At 43.9% G+C, this 19,742-nt stretch overlaps 2 protein-coding genes across 4 annotated transcripts in view; one reads left to right on the plus strand and one right to left on the minus strand.

The window, feature by feature from the left end:
• The window catches only part of sh3pxd2ab (SH3 and PX domains 2Ab), a 64,771-nt gene extending 54,789 nt beyond the window's left edge, over positions 1 to 9,982 (plus strand). For both annotated transcript variants that reach the window (XM_061836852.1, XM_061836853.1), the window contains 5 exons: positions 5,163 to 5,280; positions 5,365 to 5,693; positions 5,977 to 6,026; positions 6,336 to 6,455; positions 6,532 to 9,982. In XM_061836852.1, coding sequence (XP_061692836.1) covers positions 5,163 to 5,280; positions 5,365 to 5,693; positions 5,977 to 6,026; positions 6,336 to 6,455; positions 6,532 to 8,451 — 2,537 coding nt within the window. In that variant the 3' untranslated portion in view covers positions 8,452 to 9,982. The remainder of the gene's footprint in view (positions 1 to 5,162; positions 5,281 to 5,364; positions 5,694 to 5,976; positions 6,027 to 6,335; positions 6,456 to 6,531) is intronic.
• Positions 9,983 to 12,589: 2,607 nt separating this feature from the next.
• The window catches only part of neurl1ab (neuralized E3 ubiquitin protein ligase 1Ab), a 40,514-nt gene continuing 33,361 nt past the window's right edge, over positions 12,590 to 19,742 (minus strand). For both annotated transcript variants that reach the window (XM_061836780.1, XM_061836781.1), the window contains exons 6-7: positions 19,233 to 19,355; positions 12,590 to 17,702 (exon numbers count right to left, since the gene is read on the minus strand). In XM_061836780.1, coding sequence (XP_061692764.1) covers positions 17,476 to 17,702; positions 19,233 to 19,355 — 350 coding nt within the window. In that variant the 3' untranslated portion in view covers positions 12,590 to 17,475. The remainder of the gene's footprint in view (positions 17,703 to 19,232; positions 19,356 to 19,742) is intronic.

A 19,742-nucleotide genomic window follows, 5' to 3' on the forward strand; every position in this document is an offset into this window, starting at 1 on the left:
TACCATGGTGCAAAGGGACTACGTTGAAGTGAGTTGAGTTTCACCGAGACAAAAGTAGTACCGTGGTTGTCGGGGGGGAATTGTTTTTACAGCCATTTCGGCGACGATTTAAGCGAGCGATTTTGTCTCCGGGGAAGCTGAAGTCAAATCAGTAGCTTTAAGCCCAACAAACAATTACTAAAATGATGGTACCAAAAAAAAAAAAAAGAAAAAGAAAAAAAATGTTTTGTTGAAGTGTTTTCGTTGTATTTCAACACTGCCAAATGATCCCAAACAGCTCTCGCCCACGCACCAAAACGCTGTTGCGCAACACGCAGCGGGAATTGGCCTGACGCTGCATTTAAGGACCGCGTCAGAGCCAGATATTTACCGGGCTCCGTCACAAATTGCGACTAATATTGACGCACCGCGAAATGACGCCCGTGACGCTCTCCGGCCGGCCGAGGCTTGTCGTCGACGTTTGAGGGGGGGGGGTCGTCACCAAACTTTGCGCTTGGCACGGCGCTCTGGAGTAAAGAGACCGAGGGCGTTGTTTCCACCCGAGGACTCAAAGCCTGCTTGAGAAAGAGAAGAAGAGAAAAACAAAACCAAAAAAAAGTATAAAGATTGTGCTGACTTTGCGAGAATCACTTCAAACTGCGATGGAGGCGACGCGTGTTGTGGTTAACAAAACATCTGATTCAGAGTTTCCCCTCTTTGCGCGCCTGGATGTTGTTTGAGAGGGGCGGGGGGACGTTTCACCAGGCCGCACGCACAAAAAGAGTCCACGAGGTCAAAAATACATAAATATCCTCTTTCCGTGGAGTTTACTGTATTCGTGAAAGCAGAGGGAATTGCTCTGCCGCTTCTCGTCTGCTCCCGGACGACCTTGAGAAAGGGTGAGGAAAGCCAATGAGGAATTACGGCGCACTCGTGGTTGACGTGGGCTGATGCAGTACCTGCCAGTATAGAAATCCATCCATCCATTTTCTTAGCCGCTTATCCTCACGAGGGTCGCAGGGAGCGCTGGAGCCTATCCCAGCTGTCATCGGGCAGGAGGCGGGGTACACCCTGAAGTGGTTGCCAGCCAATCGCAGGGCACATGGAGACGAACTTTGGGGCAATTTACCTTAACAATTTAGTGTCCAATTAATAATTTGCATGTTTTTGGGATGTGGGAGGAAACCGAAGTTTCCCGGAGAAAACCCACGCAGGCATGAGGGAGGACATGAAAACTCCACAGAGACGGGTCTGGGATCGAACCCGGGACCTCAGAACTGTGAGGCTGACCCTTTCCGGCTGAGCCACCGTGCCGCCCATAGTAGGTCTAAGTGGGTACCAATATAGAAATTTTTTTTTTTCTTTCGGCTTGTCCCTTTCGGGGTCGCCACAGCGTGTCATCTCAGATGAACGCACATATGTTTGGCACAATTTTTACGCCGGATACTGTGTAAAAAAACATTTTCGTAAAATAGTTTTACCCCACCTGCGCGCTTTATTAAATATTAAAACACACTTTTGATAGTGTTCCTCAGCACCTGTTCACACGAATACGTGCTAATTATTTTTGTGCGCAAGCAAAGCAATAAAATTCATAAGTTGTGGGATTTTGTGGGAATTGAGGGACGTCTTTCAGCCAAAGGTAGTTCTTGGCTGCCAAGGAACTATGTTAAAGTGAGTTAAGATGTTTCATACGGACAAAATTGGTACGGGTACCCAGGCGGTGTAATAATTATTTGTTACCTGTCCCCTGTGGACCGCAGTAATTTGGTCTTGTTCGAGTCCACTGTCTTAATGCTATCATATACAGGAAAACCTCAGTTCTCGACCACAATCCGTTCTAGAAGGTGGTTCGAAAACCGAATCGATATTTCCCATTACAAATGTAGCTACACGGACACGACTGCGTACAGAGGCTGCGTTTATATACACAATAACAACGCGCTGGTTGGACCGCACGCATTGTTATTTCTTTTTTTTTTTTCGCGGTGCGTTTGGATTTACAATCACAAAGCGCGTCGTGGGTCACCTGATCGGGCCCGCGCGCGTGTTATGTTATTTCCGGTTTGTTTTTTTCGGCGGCGTGGGAATCAACAACAAAGCGCGTCGTGGGTCAGCTGATTGGCGCTGCGCGCGTTACGTTATTTCCGGGTTTTGTTCGGCGGCGTTCGGGTACCGATTTTCGTTCGGAAACAGAAGCAAAAAAATCTCAGAATGTTTCATTCGGGAACGGAGACGTTCGAGAACCGAGTACTCACTGTATTGTGAATCTGTAGCCAGGCTAACTGAGATTAGCATAAATGTTGAGATAATTATGAATTGTTAAACAATTGCTAATTTAACAACACATACAACAACAACACATAGAAAAAAACATACAAAAATACTCGCAAGCATTTTTTCACTCTGGGGGAATAATAACTCGTTCTAATAAATTACTGTAGCCCTTGTTCTTCATCTTTATTCTGCCGCGTCTCTACCTGCAGGCGTCAGTGCTGCCTGGCATGTTGTGGCCAAACGTGGTACTACACTTGAAGTCATGCGACTCGAAGTTTAGACTCATCTTTATAACCGTAATAACCAAATGCAAGACAATACCTAAAAATCCATCCGTCCATTTTCTTCACCGCTTATCCTCACGAGGGTCGCGGGGAGTGCTAGAGCCTATCCCAGCTGTCAACGGGGCAGGAGGCGGGTTACACCCTGAACCGGTTGCCAACCAATCGCAGGGCATAATCTTAAAAATCACAGACATAAATATGTTTTTTTTCCTCTCTCGCTGTAGTATTGATAGCCTGCTTCCTGTACAGTCCCAGACAACCTTGAGATAGGGTGAAGAAAGGCATAATAAAATGAATTATTTGTTACAGTGCTTCTTCTTCTCGCAACTTTTTGTCATCGCGCTCTCTCCCGGGAGTTGAGTCGGGCAGCGTTCGGGGTCAGGAATTGCCTTAATGACGGGAAACGGCGTCTCTGCAACGGCCGGCCGGCCTCGCAGGAATGCATAAATCAGCACGGAGCCCCTCGCCGGCCATTATGTGCCGAGTTAAGAGCGGGCGAGGCCAAGGACACTTCATAGGATGCCGACTCGCCCAAGGTGCACTTAACGTAAACACAACTAAATGAATGGCAGCCTGCGCATGATGTTTATATCTCGGGGATTACTTTGCGTGCAACACAATGGCGGACTTTCATGATGTGTTGCCCAATATAATTTCATGTGCGGCCATTTAGTCACGCTGCTCTGTTTACGCGAACTTTAAAATGTACTTTGAAGTCGTATACAACCATCCCCCCCGCCCGGTCATGGTCCACTAGGCGCAAATTTACCGACCTTTCCCGGGAAAACAGATTTGCAGCGTTTGTGCTCTTTTTAAAACAACGCCACAAGATGCATTTTTATTTGTACGTCCCTTAATTACGAAACTTGACAGGCCCACGGTTGACCAAGACTGACGACGCGGGATGATGAAATTTTTACAAATTTAAAACTAGGATTCTTTTTTTGCTGCGCGTTGTGCCCGGCCAAATGATACCAAGGACTGTACATGTGACGTGACATTCTGAAAAAAAATATTTTGTGGATATTTTGGTAACTTCATTAAAAAAACAAAAAAATATGAAGAAAAGTAAGTAAAATAGGAAGAAAATAAGTATTTGAACACCCTGCTATATTGCAAGTTCTCCCACTTAGAAATCATGGACAGGTGTGAAATTTTCATCGTTGGTGCGTGTCCGCTGTGAGAGAGGTCATCTTAAAAGAAAAATCCAGAAATCACAATGTATGATTTTTTAATGATTTTTTTGTGTGACACATCTGCAAATAAGTATTTGAACACCTGTCCATCAGCTAAAATTCTGACCCTCAAAAACCTGTTAGTCTGCCTTTAAAAGTCCACCTACACCCATACAATTGGTAAGACTCAAAACTTGTAACATGGCCAAGACCAAAGAGCCGTACAAAGACACCAGAGACAAAATTGTACAACTCCACACGGCTGGAAAGGGCTACAGAGAAATTGCCAAGCAGCTTGGTGAAAAAAGGTCCACTGTTGGAGCGATCAGTAGAAAATGGAAGAAGCGAAACATGATGACAGTCAAGCTCAATCGGTGTGGAGCCCCATGCAAGATATCACCTCGTGGGGTCTCGATGATCCTTAGAAAGGTGAGGAATCAGCCCAGGACTACACAACAGGACTTGGTCAATGACCTGAAAAGAGCTGGGACCACCGTTTCTGAGGTAACTGTTGGTAATACACAAAGACGTCATGGTTTGAAATCATGCATGGCATGGAAGGTTCTCCTGCTTAAACCAGGACATGTCAAGGCCCGTCTTAAGTTTGCCAATGACCATTTGGATGATACACAGGAGTCATGGGAGAAAGTTTTGTCGTCAGATGAGACCAAAAATTTAACTTTTTGGTCATAATTCCAGAAACCGTGTTTGGAAGAAGAATGGTGAGTTCCATCCCAAGAACACCATCCCTACTGTGAAGCATGGCATCAGGATTTGGGGGTGTTTTTCTGCACATGGGACAGGACGACTGCACTGTATTAAGGAGAGGATGACTGCGGCCATGTTTTGTGAGATTTTGGGGAACAACCTCTTTCCCTCAGTCAGAGCATTGAAGATGGGTCGTGACAATGACCCGAAGCACACAGCCAGGAAAACCAAGGAGTGGCTCTGTAAGGAGCATATCAAGGTTCTGCCATCGCCTAACCAGTCTCCAGACCTAAACCCAAGAGAAAATCTTTGGAAGGAGCTGAAAATCCATGTTTCTCAGCGACAGCCCGGAAACCAGTCTGATCTAGAGGAGATCTGTGTTGGAGGAGTGGGCCAAAATCCCTCCTGCAGTGTGTGCAAACCTGGTGAACAATGACAGGAAAAGTTTGATCTCTGTAATTGCAAAAAAGGCGACTGTACCAAATATTAACATTGGTTTTCTCAGGTGTTCAAATACTTATTTGCAGCTGTATCACATAAATAAATCATGATGATCTCTCTCACAGTGGACATGCACCTACGATGAAAATTTCAGACCCCTCCATGATGGAAAAGTGGGAGAACTTGCAATATAGCAGGGTGTTCAAATACTTATTTTCTTCAGTGTAGTATAAGAATGAAAATTAATTTCAAAACATGCTTGTAAATGAATTGCTGTGGTTCGCCGTGTCTTTGGCAGAGGAAAAATACGTCACCGTCCAGCCGTACACCAGCCAGGGCAAAGACGAAATCGCTTTTGAGAAAGGAGCCGTGGTGGACGTCATTCAGAAGAACTTGGAGGGCTGGTGGTTCATCAGGTCAGCCTCACTTCACATGCACGCAGTGACAAGTTCTAGGGACCTGGGTTCTGGAGCTCTAATTGTGTGCTAATTTACTCACAGGTACCAGGATAAGGAGGGCTGGGCTCCAGCTTCGTATCTGAAGAAAATGAAGGAGGACCTCTCGCCACGGAAAAAGACGGTGACCGGCCCGGTGGAGATCATCGGAAACATCATGGAGATCAGCAACCTGCTCAACAAGAAAGCTCCTGGCGAGAAGGACGGCGGCGGCGAGGAGGTCTCGGAGAGCCCGCAGGTCGCCCGCAAGGAGATCAGCTCGCCGGTCCTGTGTTCCGAACCCGGGCCTGTTAGTCCACCTCAGGACGGCAAAGCCAGGACGGAGCCGGCCTCGCCGGCCGTGGCCCGCGTTGCGCCTCACCGGGTGGAAATCGGTCAGTCGCAGTCATGAAATTATGAGCTATAAAATTGAACAATAACAAATGAAAAGGCAAAATAAAGTAAAAGTACTCAACTTTTGCCGGACAACCGTGTAACAAGCTTTGCAAACAGGGTTGTTTGTGGCGCAATACTGCCGTCTAGTGGCCTTACATAGGTACTGCTGGGATTATTATGATTAGCATTAGCTTTATTAGTACAAGAACATGCTGAGCTTTGTGGTTTACACGGTTTTATTTTCATATTGCGTTTTCCTTTTTTCTCTTCCCTCCTTCACAGGTTCCCCAGTTCTCAGGCAAAAACCTCCACCTCGCAGAGACGCAACCTTGGTGGGAGTGCTTTTTATTTGACATATTAATTCATAAATTCGTTAGATTTAAGTACTGGTACTCCGCAGTTCAATCATAAGTCCCAATACAAGAACCAGATCAAAAATTCTGTATGACACAATCATTGAGGTACTACAGTAATACCTGGATAAAAAAATGAGAAGTCTTTCTCATATTTGGGTTACTCTACTTCATTAGATGAGCAAAATATAATAATTATTATTGTTATGATATTATCCAGTGATTGACCGTAGGTGTCTGACAAACGAGGTGTATTCTGGACTAAAACAATCCTCCTTTTATTCCCAGGGATTCCCTCTGCCCTCACCACCGGAGCCCCCTACAGTTGAAGCCGAGTATTACACCATCGCAGAATTCCAGTCTTGTATATCTGATGGGATCAGTTTCAACGGAGGCCAAAAAGCAGAGGTAGCAGTCACCCAGGCTACAATTTCCACATTGATTAGCTGAAGTGACTTAGCGTTTGTCACGTGTGACGTTTTAGGTGATTGAGAAGAATTCTGGAGGCTGGTGGTATGTCCAGATCGGAGAGCGGGAGGGCTGGGCTCCGTGTTCCTACATCGACAAACGCAAAAAGCCCAACCTCAATCGAAGAACGAGCACGCTGTGCCGGCCCAAAGTTCCTCCTCCGGCTCCGCCTGTCAAGAAGCAGGACTCCTCGGAGACTGCTCCGCCCGGCAGCCCTGGCCGCGAAGCTCCGGAGTCTCCCGCGTCCCCCGGGAGGCCCGTGTACGAAGAGCCGGAGTACGACGTCCCGGCCATTGGTGACCTGGATCTGGAGTCTGAGTTTGAGTTCCTGAGAGGCGAAGCTTCATTGGTGGACATGAAGAATGAGGACACGTCCTCCGAGAAGGGATCCCAGCGGTCCTCCAAACCATCTCCGGCATCATCACTCCACAGCGCCTCCTTTAGGATGTGCGAGTCATTCGAAGATGGCCAAGAGGCGGAGGGCGAGGAGGAGTGCATCTACGAGAACGATGGCTTCCGACCATTCAAGGAAAACCCGGAGAGGCAGTGCAGCCGTGACTCCAGTTCCTCCAAGGTTAGCGTTTTAGCCGAACCTGGCAAGAACACCAACCCAAAATCAGGAGGGTGGAGATCTGCCGCCAACAAGCTCAAGATCAACCTGAACGGAAGCCAAGTGTCAGCGAAGAGCGAGGAAGGGTCCGGGTCTAAATCAGCCTCCAATGAGTCGACTCTGGATATTTCCAGACCCAAGAAAGAGCAGGAGGAAAGCAAAGCATCACCCAACGCCAAGTCCTCATCGAAACCCAAGCCGGTGGTGAGGCCTAAACCGCAGCTGGCTAAGGCATCCAGCGGTGACAAGATGGACATCAGCACGTTGAGGAGACAGCTGCGACCCACGGGGCAGCTCAAGAACGGCAGCAAAAGCAAAGGGGAGGACTCCGAAACTGCCTCCGTCGTCTCCTCCGAAGACTCCTTCTCGTCTCAGAGCACATCCTCTGAGTTCTCCTCTATCTACTCCAAAGGCAGCCGCGGGGACTCTGACGCGGAAGGCTGCGTCCTGTATCGCACCACCGACCCTTACGAGAAAGTCCAAGAGTCAGAGTTGAGTTTTCCCGCCGGCGTGGAGGTCCTTGTCCTGGAGAAGCAGGAGAGCGGTTGGTGGTACATCCGCTGGGACGACTCGGAGGGCTGGGCCCCGACATATTTCCTGGAGCCGGTGCGGCAGCAGGACGACGCGGCTGGCTCAGAATCTGATGGAACGCCCTCCAAACCCGGGAGCCTCAGCAAGTCCAACAGCCTGGAGAAGAACGAGCAGAGGGTGCAGGCTATGAACAACCTCAATCAGAACCTGAAGAAGATCACTCCACCCATCCCTTCTAAACCACCTGGTGGTCTTTCCAAGCCTACTGGCTTGTTTGGGTCACGTAAACAAAACAGCGGCAAGCAGCAGCAGGTTGTCAGACCTCAGTCGGTCTTCATCTCAGCCCCCATCAGGGATAATCCGAGCCCCGTTGGCTCCCTCAGGAGAAACGAATCCCTCAACTCCGGCAACCACCCTCGCGTCAGCCCGACGGTGCGCCGCAACGCCTCATTCGGCACCGTGCCCCGCAACCTGGCGCCCAACAACATCGCCTTGCCCAGCCGTAACCCATCCGGCACCAGCAGCTCAGAGTTCCTGGGTGGCGGCCCGCAAAAAAATGCCCCTCCCGTGTCTACAGTGAGGCCCAAGCCCCACATCATCCACAACAACCTCAGAGAGGTCTACGTTTCCATTGCCGACTACCACGGTGACGAGGAGACCATGGGGTTCCCCGAAGGGACCAGTCTGGAGGTTCTCGAGAGGAACCCCAATGGCTGGTGGTACTGCAAGGTGCTGGACAGTGGCAAGCCCAGAAAAGGGTGGGTTCCCTCCAATTACCTCGAGAGGAAGCCTTAGCGTGTTCAGAGCTGGCAAAACTCTGAACGCGCGTTGGAGAGACTACTCACACGGACACTTTGATTTTTGTACAAGAACCCCCAGGAAGTTCACGATGACACAAGAGGAACAAAGCCAAAGAACAACCTAAAAGTGGAACTTGATGTTTCTTGATGTCCACCCTATCGGACATACAGTAATCCCTCGCTATTCTGGTTTTGTTTTTTTAAAAAAAAAAAAAAACATTGAGACTTGGTGGCTCTGTTGGTAAAGCGTCGGCCTCACAGTTCTGAGGACCCGGTTTTGATCCCGGCCCCGCCTGTGTGGAGTTTGCATGGTCTCCCCGTGCCTGCGTGACTTTTCTCCGGGCACTCCCATTTCCATCCCCAAAAACATACAACATTAATTGGACGCTCTAAATTGCCCCTAGGTGTGATTGTGAGTGCGACTGTTTGTCTCCATGTGCCCTGCGATTGGCTGGCGACCGGTTCAGGGGGTACCCCGCGCTCCTGCCCGTTGACAGCTGGGATGGGCTCCAGAAATCCCCGCGACCCTCGTGAGGATAAGCGGCAAAGAAAATGGATGGATGGATTTTTTTGAACAGATTGAAAATGCAATTCAACACACAAGGTTTCCAAGTATAAAATTAATAAAAATATACTATACATATTGTGCCAGTGCAGATGACTGGGCCTTTAAGAGGCGGGGCCTGGTGGGGTTGCTGTTGAATGTCGATGAGCCTGTGAGTGATTTTCTGGGTGCGAGCTGTGGTCAACGACAGCGTCGGCGTGAACGTGCTTAACATTGTGTTTTACTGCTCTCGGCGGAAAACCCTCCGTACCTTCCGCTAACGACCCAGGCCAAATGGACTCGCTTCCCATCAAGCGGGGCTTTGGCGCCATCTTGTGGAATCTCGAGGCAATTGAGAAAGCGCACGAAAACGGCGGCGAGCTGTGGTAAAAAGAAGTGAAGAAGAAAGTGAAACCACAAATTTGCGAGGAATTACTGTCATCATTTTTTCTTTTGTAGAATTTTCGAAGCATTTAAAGCTTACTGCATGTTTGATTTCATTATACTGACAAAGCCTTGAGCTGTTCAAACGTTAACATTTTTTTTTTTGCTGCTAAGCGTTAGTCACGTCGGTGCTGTCTTATTTGCATGTTTTTTTTTTTTAGCTTTATTTTGTTGTACCGTTTGTCAGCATTATGTAAGATATTTTACACATTTACTGTAATTGCCCTTTTGTGAGCATCTCAAACTTTAACGATGGCTTAATGAACCCCCCATGGCTCACCAAGAAAACAAAAGGCCGCCTTCCCTTAGCTCACATCTGTATTTATTCAATCTTTTTTGTCCCATTATGATTGACAAAAATTGTTCGCAGCCACTTTATGCATCTGCTACCCAACTCCGTCCTGACGTTGGGATGAAAAATAATAATAATAATAATAAAAAAAAAAGAAATTCTGCTGGGCAGTAAGTTTGACATTTTTACTTTGTAGTCTTTAACTCAGATGCTCACTTTTGTTTTTCTGTTTTTTTTTTTTTTTTGGGGGGGGGGGGGCAACATCCAGCAGTAACTCAAGTGCCTGAAAATGAAAATAAAATGCACTTTTTCCAACCGTTCTTCATTTCATATTCATTTTTAAAAAGTGTTCATACGTGCCGGACAGGTCTGTACTGTAGTTCTTTGGTCTCCAGAACCAGTCCAGGGTCCAAAGTCAGGTGCGATGGGCTCCAGCTCACCCGTGACCCCAATAAGGAAAACAGCTCCACAACAAATGTATCCTGGGATTTATTATTAATTATTATTAAGGATTCATAATCAATTTGTTGCTAGAGAAGAGAGGAAGTACCGATATGATCATGAAGTCATGAGAAAATGTAATTACAATTCCTGTTATTTTTTTCATATTTGTATTTTATTCAACGGATTGCAAATGTTGATTTTTAATTGAATCAAAAATATATGCGCTTGTAATTTAAAATGTATTATAAAACTAATGGGAATTCAATTGTATTTTATTTTTTTTTAATAGAAATAAAAACTTAACTACAAATGTAAATCAAATTATATTTAAGCTTTATTCACAATTGTAAGGAAGGCATTTACGTAATTTGGATTTGAATTCGACCAATTTTTGAAATACATTTAAGACAAAATATTTTATTTAAAATTAAAAAATACACTGCAGCGATCCCTAACGAGATAAGTTGAAAGAAATGTACTTAAATTTTTTTTTATTACAAAAAATAATTTTAATGGATTTATTAAAACTGCAATTCCATCCTTCAATGTTTTCTTGTCAATAAAAAGTTTGAGCATTAACAGCGGAATATTTTTTTCCCTTCCCTACTTCACTTTGAGGCCACCGGAGGGCAGCAGAGCTAAGGAGACGAGCGTCACTCAAGGAGACCCCCCTCCCCCCTTTACCCCCCACACCCCCAGCCACATTAAAATGCGTAACAGTGACAGCAGGTACTTGCCATTTTCCCACTGAAAGTTCAACTTTGACTATAATTACTTTTCATTGCGTGCAATATTAGTGAGGTGAAAGCCGAAAGCGCCGACAAACAGCGGCTTTAATCTGGCGACTGAAGGCGACGACGCGCCATCGATACGGCGGACGGTTGTGAAATATCGAAATCCTGTCATCGAGACATTGAGCCACCAAAGCCAACAGTCTGCTTGACAGAAAGAGTCCGCACGGAAAGTACGTGAAAGCGCCGTGACTGGATTTTGTCACTTTTTGAGAGATTCACACACACAAAGCGAGGCCTGCTCTACAAGGCACACGTCTATAAACAGTTGTTCTGTGACTACATGCAGTTTACCACCCCCGCCCCACCCGACCCCCCCCAGTCACATGATACAGGCGTTACACGAGTTCTCGAACTGCATCAGGTTTAATGTGGCGCCGATACAGTACAGTATGTTCGCCATCTGGTTGCCTGATTGCTATCCTCTTTTTAACATACTCGATTGGGTTTGGTTGAGAGGAACTTAAAAAATTTAACATGGCAACACTATAATTTTCGGGGGAAAGAGAATTTTTTTTTTTTTATGAGTGATGATTGAGGATATGTACGTGTTGGGAATTGTAAAACAGGAAATGGAACTTTGTGAAAAAGTGAGACGATTGTCACATTTTCACAAGGTTAAAATGTGATGAAATAAAATGGGCAAATAAGTTAAAAAAAATCTGAATGTAGTTACAAAAAAAAGGTAACATTTAAATGACTATAAATACTAAAGTCAAGAATAGAAAAAAAAAGTTTAAAAATAAGAAGAGAAAAAAAGGTGGATTAAAAAAAATTAGCCAGATGAAATAATTAAATCGAAAGAGGAAAACAATGAAAGACAATGATATTCCATAATTAAGGGAACAAGCTTGTAAAATTTAGATTTTTTGGTGGGGGAGATGCCTTTAATGTATAATAAATAAATATCTTTGAAAAGGTGTGTAATACGAGAAAATTATAAAATTTTATGAAAGTTAAGTACAAAATGAGGAATAGCGCAAACGTTAAACATAAAAAACATTTAGAAGACATAAGTTATAATTGTTATAAGTGTTGATATTGAAATGATATTTAAAACAAGAAATTTATAATTTTATGACAAAACAGGTTTATAATATTAAAACAAGACCTAATTGTAAGACAACATTTTCAAAGTATTTAGGAAAAAAGAGCTTGTAATATTTTAAATATATAAGAATAAATAATAAAATAAAACTTACCAAAGTAATAAATAAACTACAAGAAATTCACATTATAAGAAAAGTTTATAATAAAAACATCAAATTTCAAAATGATAAAGAAAAAAAGCTTGAATAAAGAATTAAGTGTAAAAAAAGTACTATAATTTCACTAGAAAAGTTGAGAATATTTAATTAAAAATATTGAATCAGGAAATAAATTTAAAAAAGAATGAAAAAGTAAAGTTAATTGAGTTGTAATTTTACCATAAGTTTCATAGTAAATTAAAATTTTATGGCGATAAAGTAAAAACAAAGTTGTAATTTTACTACAAAAACATTTCCAATGCTAAAAAAAAAAAAAAAACACGACCTAATTGTTGGAGAGTCAAGTTGTAAAATTAAAATAATGTTGTAATAGTTGAAGTTTTAACACAATTCATTTCCAAAAGAACATGTGCTTTTTGATGTAAACTTTATTGAACAAATAAAATGAGGCATCATTGGCTTATTTTTATAAAAAAAAAAAAAAAGACGCAGCCCTCAATGTGAACGACCTCATGAAAATAGAAAGAAAAAAATCAAATATTGATAATAAAAACAAAATTTCCCTTTTCAGATATCTTACAAGTTCAATTTTGACAGGAAAAAGTTTGGTCACAAAAAAATAAAATAAAAATCCAAGCTGTTATTTCTGATTTTCAACTAAGCTACCTAAGCTAAGTGGCTACGCTAAATCACATCGTATTCCATTTTTCAACATTAACATTTTGCATGGTAACAATTTGACCAGTTTTCCAAACATGAACCAATAAAATAAAATGCAAAAAAACACCTGGCTTATCTTAGCTTGTAGCTATTCTAGCATGAAACATTTTCACTACAATTTGCCAAATAGTGTCAGAAATTTCTCAAGCAAATAAATTACAATATGCTATAAACAATACTTTTAGGGACAGTTTTTGTGGCAATACATATGGATAAGAAGAATTCTTCATAGAAGCATTGAGAAAAATAAATACACCTCATACTTGTATACAGTACTTCATTCTTATTTTGTTGTACCGTAATTTCCGGCCGACAAGCCGCGACTTTTTTCCACACACTTTCAACACTGCGGTTTATGCGGTGATGCGGCTCATTTGTGCATTTTTTCTCACGGCCGCAAGGGGGCATTCGAGCGGAAAAGGTAAGAGTAAGACCGGTGGAATATGTGTGCCGAGGAAGTGACTTTTACCGGCGCTGTTAGCGCTGTGCGAGCGTGTAACTGCTGTGTTACTGACGTGTCTCAGTGATATTTACCAGTAAGTTTTATTTTAACCCGGTCCTGTTAGCGTTAGCGCCAGTGGGGGGGCTAGCGTTAGGCCTAGCGTTAGCGTTTGCACTGCAATAGCGTTAGCACTGCAATAGCGTTAAACTCTGTGTACCGTCTTTCTTTGTAAATATCTCGTGTTTCAATGCGGGTTTTAATGTGGGTACTTGCAGCGTATGTATGTACCAAATGGTATTTCCTTTACAAATGTACTTGGTGAGGAGAACCAGGTGCGCTCCGTAGGCCGGGAATTACGGTACTTTGTGGTTTAGGACAAAAGAAATAAAAAGCTGCACGGTACAATTCCAGTTTGGCAATGCAGTTGAGTGCTTAAAACGACTTCATCAATGGACTCCCGCACAAATAAATTCAATAAAAATGGCGACGCGACATTTGAAGGGCTTATTACCGTTTTTAAAAAAAGGCACAGCAAGTGACAATAATGGTGCAAATACACCCCCCACCCCCCCCCCACACCCAAAAAAGGCTCGTTTAACTTCCCTTCCCTCTTCCTTTACTTTTTGGAGTTTTTAACTGACACCGACCAGCGCTCAAACTATTCAAAGGAGCCACTGGCAAAGAGAGCGATGTGACGCCGTCTTTGTTATTTTGAAACGGAGACGTGACGGACGTTGGCGTGATTGCGCTTTGCTTTTAATGGCAGCCTTTGAGCAAACTTAAAAAAAAAAAAAGAAAAAGAAAAATAAAAAAAAATCACTCCCCTGTAAGACGACTGAAACGGGAGTTAACCGACTTTCGTTCTCAGGAGCTCAATTTTAACGTGTTACAATTATTACATACATCCATTTTCTTAGCCGCTTATCCTCACGAGCTGGGCTGTCAACGGTCAGGAGGCGGGGTACACCCTGAACTGGTCGCCAGCCAAATTGCAGGGCACATGGAGACAAACAGCCGCACTCGCAATCATACCTACAGGCAATTTAGTGTCCAATTAATGTTGCATGTTTTTGGGATGTGGGAGGAAACCGCAGTGCCCGCAAAAACCCCACGCAGGCACGCGGAGAACATGCAAACTCCACATAGACGTGGGCCGGGATTGAACCCGGGACCTCAGAACTGTGTGGCCAATGTGCCGCCATTTTACTTACAATTAAAAAAAAAAATATGATGTATAACTTTTTATGAAATATTGGTAAGACGTGAGTAGGTACGGAGTTGAACCATTGTACAACTCAATGTTTAGTGGCATTCCTCCATCCATTCTCCAGACCGTTTATCTTCATTTGGGTCGCAGATAAATTTTGAGAAAAACAAAAAAAAAAGAGTTTAGTCCACCGTCTCAAAGATTCTCTCCACAAACGCGAGGTTGTCATTGAACGCGATTGAATGGCCGCGCTTGTGTCTGCCCGCCTCCTCATCCCGAAGATGGACAAGCAAGCCCACTTGCCATTATTTGAAAGCTACTTTACAAAAAGCCAGACAGCTTTTTTTTTTGTTTTTTTTTGGTGCCGTTATCAAATGACATCAAGTCAGACATGCTTCAATGCTATTTTTTATTATTATTATTTATTCAAAAGCAACAAGGTGACCTTCGTCCAATTCCCGGCTTATTTGCAACCTCCTCGAGCCCTCGACGCTCGCGTCCAATCCCAAGAAGCCAGGACGACCCCTTTTGCTGCTTATTATCATAAAAGCAGCAAAATAATGTCCGAGCGTTCAAATGTATTATCAAGAAAAAAAAAGTATAATTCAGTGCTGTTTTAAGCAAAAGTGGCAAAAAAAAATCATGTCATAGAAATGCTCCAAATTATTATGCATGTAAATAATTTGGAGTAAAAAAAAAAATATATTGGAACATTTTTAGTGTCAAAAGTAACAAGAAAATGAGTATCAAAAAGTGGGAATGTTGCGAGAAAAAAGTCAGGATAAAGTTGTTTATATGAGTGTTAAGATGGAAAATGACTTTAAACCTTCTTGGGAATTTTTTTTCAACTAATATTACAAGAAAAAAGTGGTGAAACAAAAACGTCAATATTTTAAGCAAAAAAATGTATCCGTTCCAAAGAAGAATTTTTTTGTAAGTAGAAGCGCTTTTTACATGTAAATAGCCTAATCCGTTCCAACCCCCCCCCCGCCCCCACTGAGACCACTCCCCTGCCAAAAATAAGCATTCAAAGTACACAATGTAAACAATCATAAAAACATTATGTTAATTTACCTTTGGCGTTGGGCGACTATGCGAACGGTGAGTGTGAGAAGTGTGCGGGATGGAGGAGGCGGCGGCAAATGTTCGACAGTCGAGAGAAAATGCGTACAAACATAATTCAACTAAAGTTTTTTGATGTCCATGGTGAAGAATAAAATAAATAAACTTGCAAAAAACACAAACAAAAAAGTTGTACTTTTCCGATGTGCATTAGCTTGTGACAGCGCTAGCGTGATTCAGTGTCAGTCGAGTGTCCGAGGGAATCAAAAAGCATCATGGGTAAAGAGTGATGTCCCTCCTAGCCAATGGGATGCGAGGAAGATGCTACGATGATAGCCAATGGGAGAGCAGCACTATCGCACCACACAAACCAAGATACAGGATGTTAACGGTGGGTGGAAGTTGGGGAATCCAGCGACTAGTTTTTCCTTTTGTATCCTGAATTTCCTTCGCAACTCGAGAGAATATTTTTCCGAGGCGGCGTTTTGTAACCTGAATTTTTCGTTACTAGAGACATTTGTAAGTAGAGGTGCCACTCCACACAAAGCAGAAAAACGTAGTCATATGAGGCTTTCGGGTGAAATTACAGGATAAATCTCAAATGCACTTTAACCTTTAGAGGCGAATTCCGTTTGACCTTTGGCAAAATTCACAACAGGTGTTCGAGCCGTGAAAAATTTCCAAAGACGTGCACTTGTGTGCCTGTGACTCTTCCAGTCTCTCTGTAGCTTTTTTTGTATCCTTAAATTTCACCTAAAATCCCAAGGTCCCTCATTTTTTCTGAAAGTGGTGCAGTTTTTGATCAAAAACCAAACTCCGTGTAAACTTGAAAGAAAAAAAACAAAACGTTATTGTGCTAAATAAAAATGACAAATTTGCTACTTCACCCATGGCGTTATCTGATCTCGTGTCGTACGTTTGTCTGCCAAGTTTGGCCCGCCTGGCCAACGGTACACCATAAACGTGCCGACCTTTCCCGCTGTAACGGGAAACCGTCAAAGCGGCGGAACGCGACACTGGAAACAAGAAACAACGGAGGACGTCTGCCATCTTGTTTTGCTTGTCGGCACGTGGCTGTTAATCGCCTCCCCCTTTTAAGCGGTTGCCAAACGGCAGTGGCGGACAGTCGGTATTTCTCCACTGGCCTGAACGCCGTCCGAAGCCCTGACCTACATTTACAATTTCTGGCCTTCCTCACGGCTGCGCCGCTTCCAGGACAATCAGTCGTCCAATCAGATTCCAGAACTGCGTGTGTCGCCATGTTGATCTAATCTGCCCGTGGGCCTTCAGAATCAGTAGCGCTGCCTGATCTAACTTCAACTCAACAAAGCAATCAGATTGCAAATGAGTCCTCGCGGGGGGTTCCGGGGGCTGCCTGAAACCCCCTCCCCCCAATGACATCGGCATTTTTCCTTCATCTGATTGGTTCATTCAGAGCAAAACCTGTTACCGCAAACGTCCGCGAGCAAAATCTAGAGCTAGCAGCACCCTTTAATAGATTTCATCATCAACAGCTTTGGTGAGTATATTTGATCTGGTTTTTCATATTTTCGTCACGTCACTAGATAAATATTGATTCTGAACTGCTGCGCTGCGTTTTTGTATCGTATTTTAATGGTGAAATGAATGATTTCTATAATTGGGACGTGATAATGGTTGTATCAAGAAGTCAGCTCATGAATTTCAATAATCCCCAATAAAGGACCAGGTACCAATTGCAAGAACCGCCACATGGCAAACGGAAGGGTTCCAAAAAACAATGGGGCCCCGTACTCATACACTTAAAAGTAGTACTGTATAGAACTTGACTACTCGGAAGAAAACCTGAGTCGATCCAAACGGTCCACTGCGAAACGATCGTGGCCCTACGAGCTGCGGTAGGTTTTGATGACGTCTCGGATGGGCTTCCTGCAGATGGGACAGGTGGCCTGATCCTGCTTGAGCTTGAGGGCGCACCTGTAGCACAGACAAAGGTGCCCGCAGTCGTACAGCGCCGTGTCGGCCGCATCGTCGCAGCAAATGGTGCAGTCGTCGGGCACTTGTGGGGGGACGGGAGAGCGCGGGCTGGCCGGGGGGGCGTTCTGCGCCGCATCTGGACGACAACGAGACGGAAGGCCCGTCGTTGAGCAACGATCGGTAGATGTAGAGGAAACTCACCCCCGTCGCCAATTTTGCACACGTGACGATGGTTTAGCTTAGCTTGTAGCTAACCTAGCATATAACATTTTCACTACAATATGCCGATAAGTGTCATAAATTTCATAAATCACAATATGCTATAAACTAATACTTTTACGGACAGTTTTGTGGCAATAAATACGGATAAGAAGAATTCTTCATAGAAGCATTCAGAAAAATGAATACACCTCCTACTTGTAGACAGTACTTCATTCTTATTTTGATGTACCGTAATTTCCGGCCGACAAGCCGCGACTTTTTTCCCCACACGCTTTCAACCCTGCAGCAAGGGAGCCGAAAAGGTAACAGTGAGACCGGTGGAATATGTGTGCCAAGGAAGTGACTTTTACCTGCCCTGTTAGCGCTCCGCTAGCGTTAGCGCTGTGCTAGCGTGCTGTTGTTGTTACACATGATATACATGATTTGCCTCCGCGGGCCACATAAAATCATGCGGCGCGCCAGATCTGGCCCCCGGGCCTTGAATTTGACACCTTTGCGCTAAATAATACTTTGAAACGTGAGTATGTACAAGTGTGTTGTAATGAGTTGAAATGTGTGTTGTTTTGGTTTTTTTTTAAACAGTGATGTTTGTTTTTTTTGGATGAGGGCAGACTGGAACGGATTATTTGCATTGCGACTCAGGGAAAAACGATTTGCTTTGTGTGTTGCTTTGTGCGTTGTAATGAATTTAAATTTGTGGGTTTTTTTTTTAAACGGCGCTTTTTTTTTTTTTTGGATGAGGGCAGACTGGAACAGATTATTTGCATTGCAACTCATTTCAACAGGGAAGAACGATTTGCTATGACGAGAAATTAAAATCACAGGTACCGTAAATACCGGCCTATAAGATGCCACTTTTTTCCACACGCTTTTCAACCCCGCGGTTTATGCGGTGATGCTGCTAATTTGTGCATTTTTTTTTTCCTAACGGCCGCAAGGGGGCACTCGAGCGGAAAAGGTAAGAGTTGAGACCGGTGGAATATATGTGCCGAGGAAGTGACTTTTACCGGTCCAGCCCTGTTAGCGGTGCGCTAGCGTGTTACTTCTGTGTCTCAGTGATTTTTACCAGTACCTTGTTTTTTTTTTTTTTTTTTAATTGGCCTTGTTAGCGCGGCGGCGCTAGTTTTAGCGTTAGCATTAGCACGGCCTTCCTTTACAAATGTACTGGGTGCGGCTTATAATCGGGTGCACTCTGTAGACCAGGGTTTAGCCCCCGATAGAGGGTTTTAATAATTTTTGCTTTTCAAATAAAAAGTTTGTAGATATAAGTCAGCAACATCAGATAAAGTACATAAGATGATAAATGCACATTTTGGAGGTTTTGGGATCAAGGGTTTAGTTCCGCTTCGACAGATGTCCGCCGCTTCGAAGCGCAATTTCCCACACATTGAATCTAAATATGAAAACCACATCGAGGAGAATCTCTTTGAGGCGTCGGGCAAACCTGAGAGGGAAGAAGCGCTGAAGCGGAAGTGCGTTCTCGTAGACATACTGCCGTGGGGATTGGTGGGAGTAGTTGTTGCTGAACTCAGGAGCAACCGGACTAAATTCTCTGAGAGCATCGAGCCTGAAAATATAAGACAGACATTTGGATTAAAAAAAAAACAAAAAACAAAAGTCAAAATCGCAGTCACCAACAATGATGTCATTCTTAGGGAACCAGGAAGTAGTCATGAACAAAAACACATACAGTAACAGTGAACCAGGAAGTAGTCATGAACCAAACCGCAACATTTTATCTCAGCGCTCCATTCACTTCGGAATCTCCATTTTTGCCTTTTCTTCACGCTTATGTCCGTATACGGTCATCAATCCGAGAAGGTAATTACACGCGTTAGCAGTCGACGAGGCCTCATGTTTACATCTGGCTTCGTCGTCTATGATTTGGGCTCCAGCTCAACATCACGCCGATGCTCGCTATTAGCTTGGAGAATATTTCACCTCATGTGCAAAC

Source organism: Syngnathoides biaculeatus, chromosome 12 (genome assembly GCF_019802595.1).
Source record: "Syngnathoides biaculeatus isolate LvHL_M chromosome 12, ASM1980259v1, whole genome shotgun sequence".
Classification (NCBI taxonomy): Eukaryota; Metazoa; Chordata; class Actinopteri; order Syngnathiformes; family Syngnathidae; genus Syngnathoides; species Syngnathoides biaculeatus.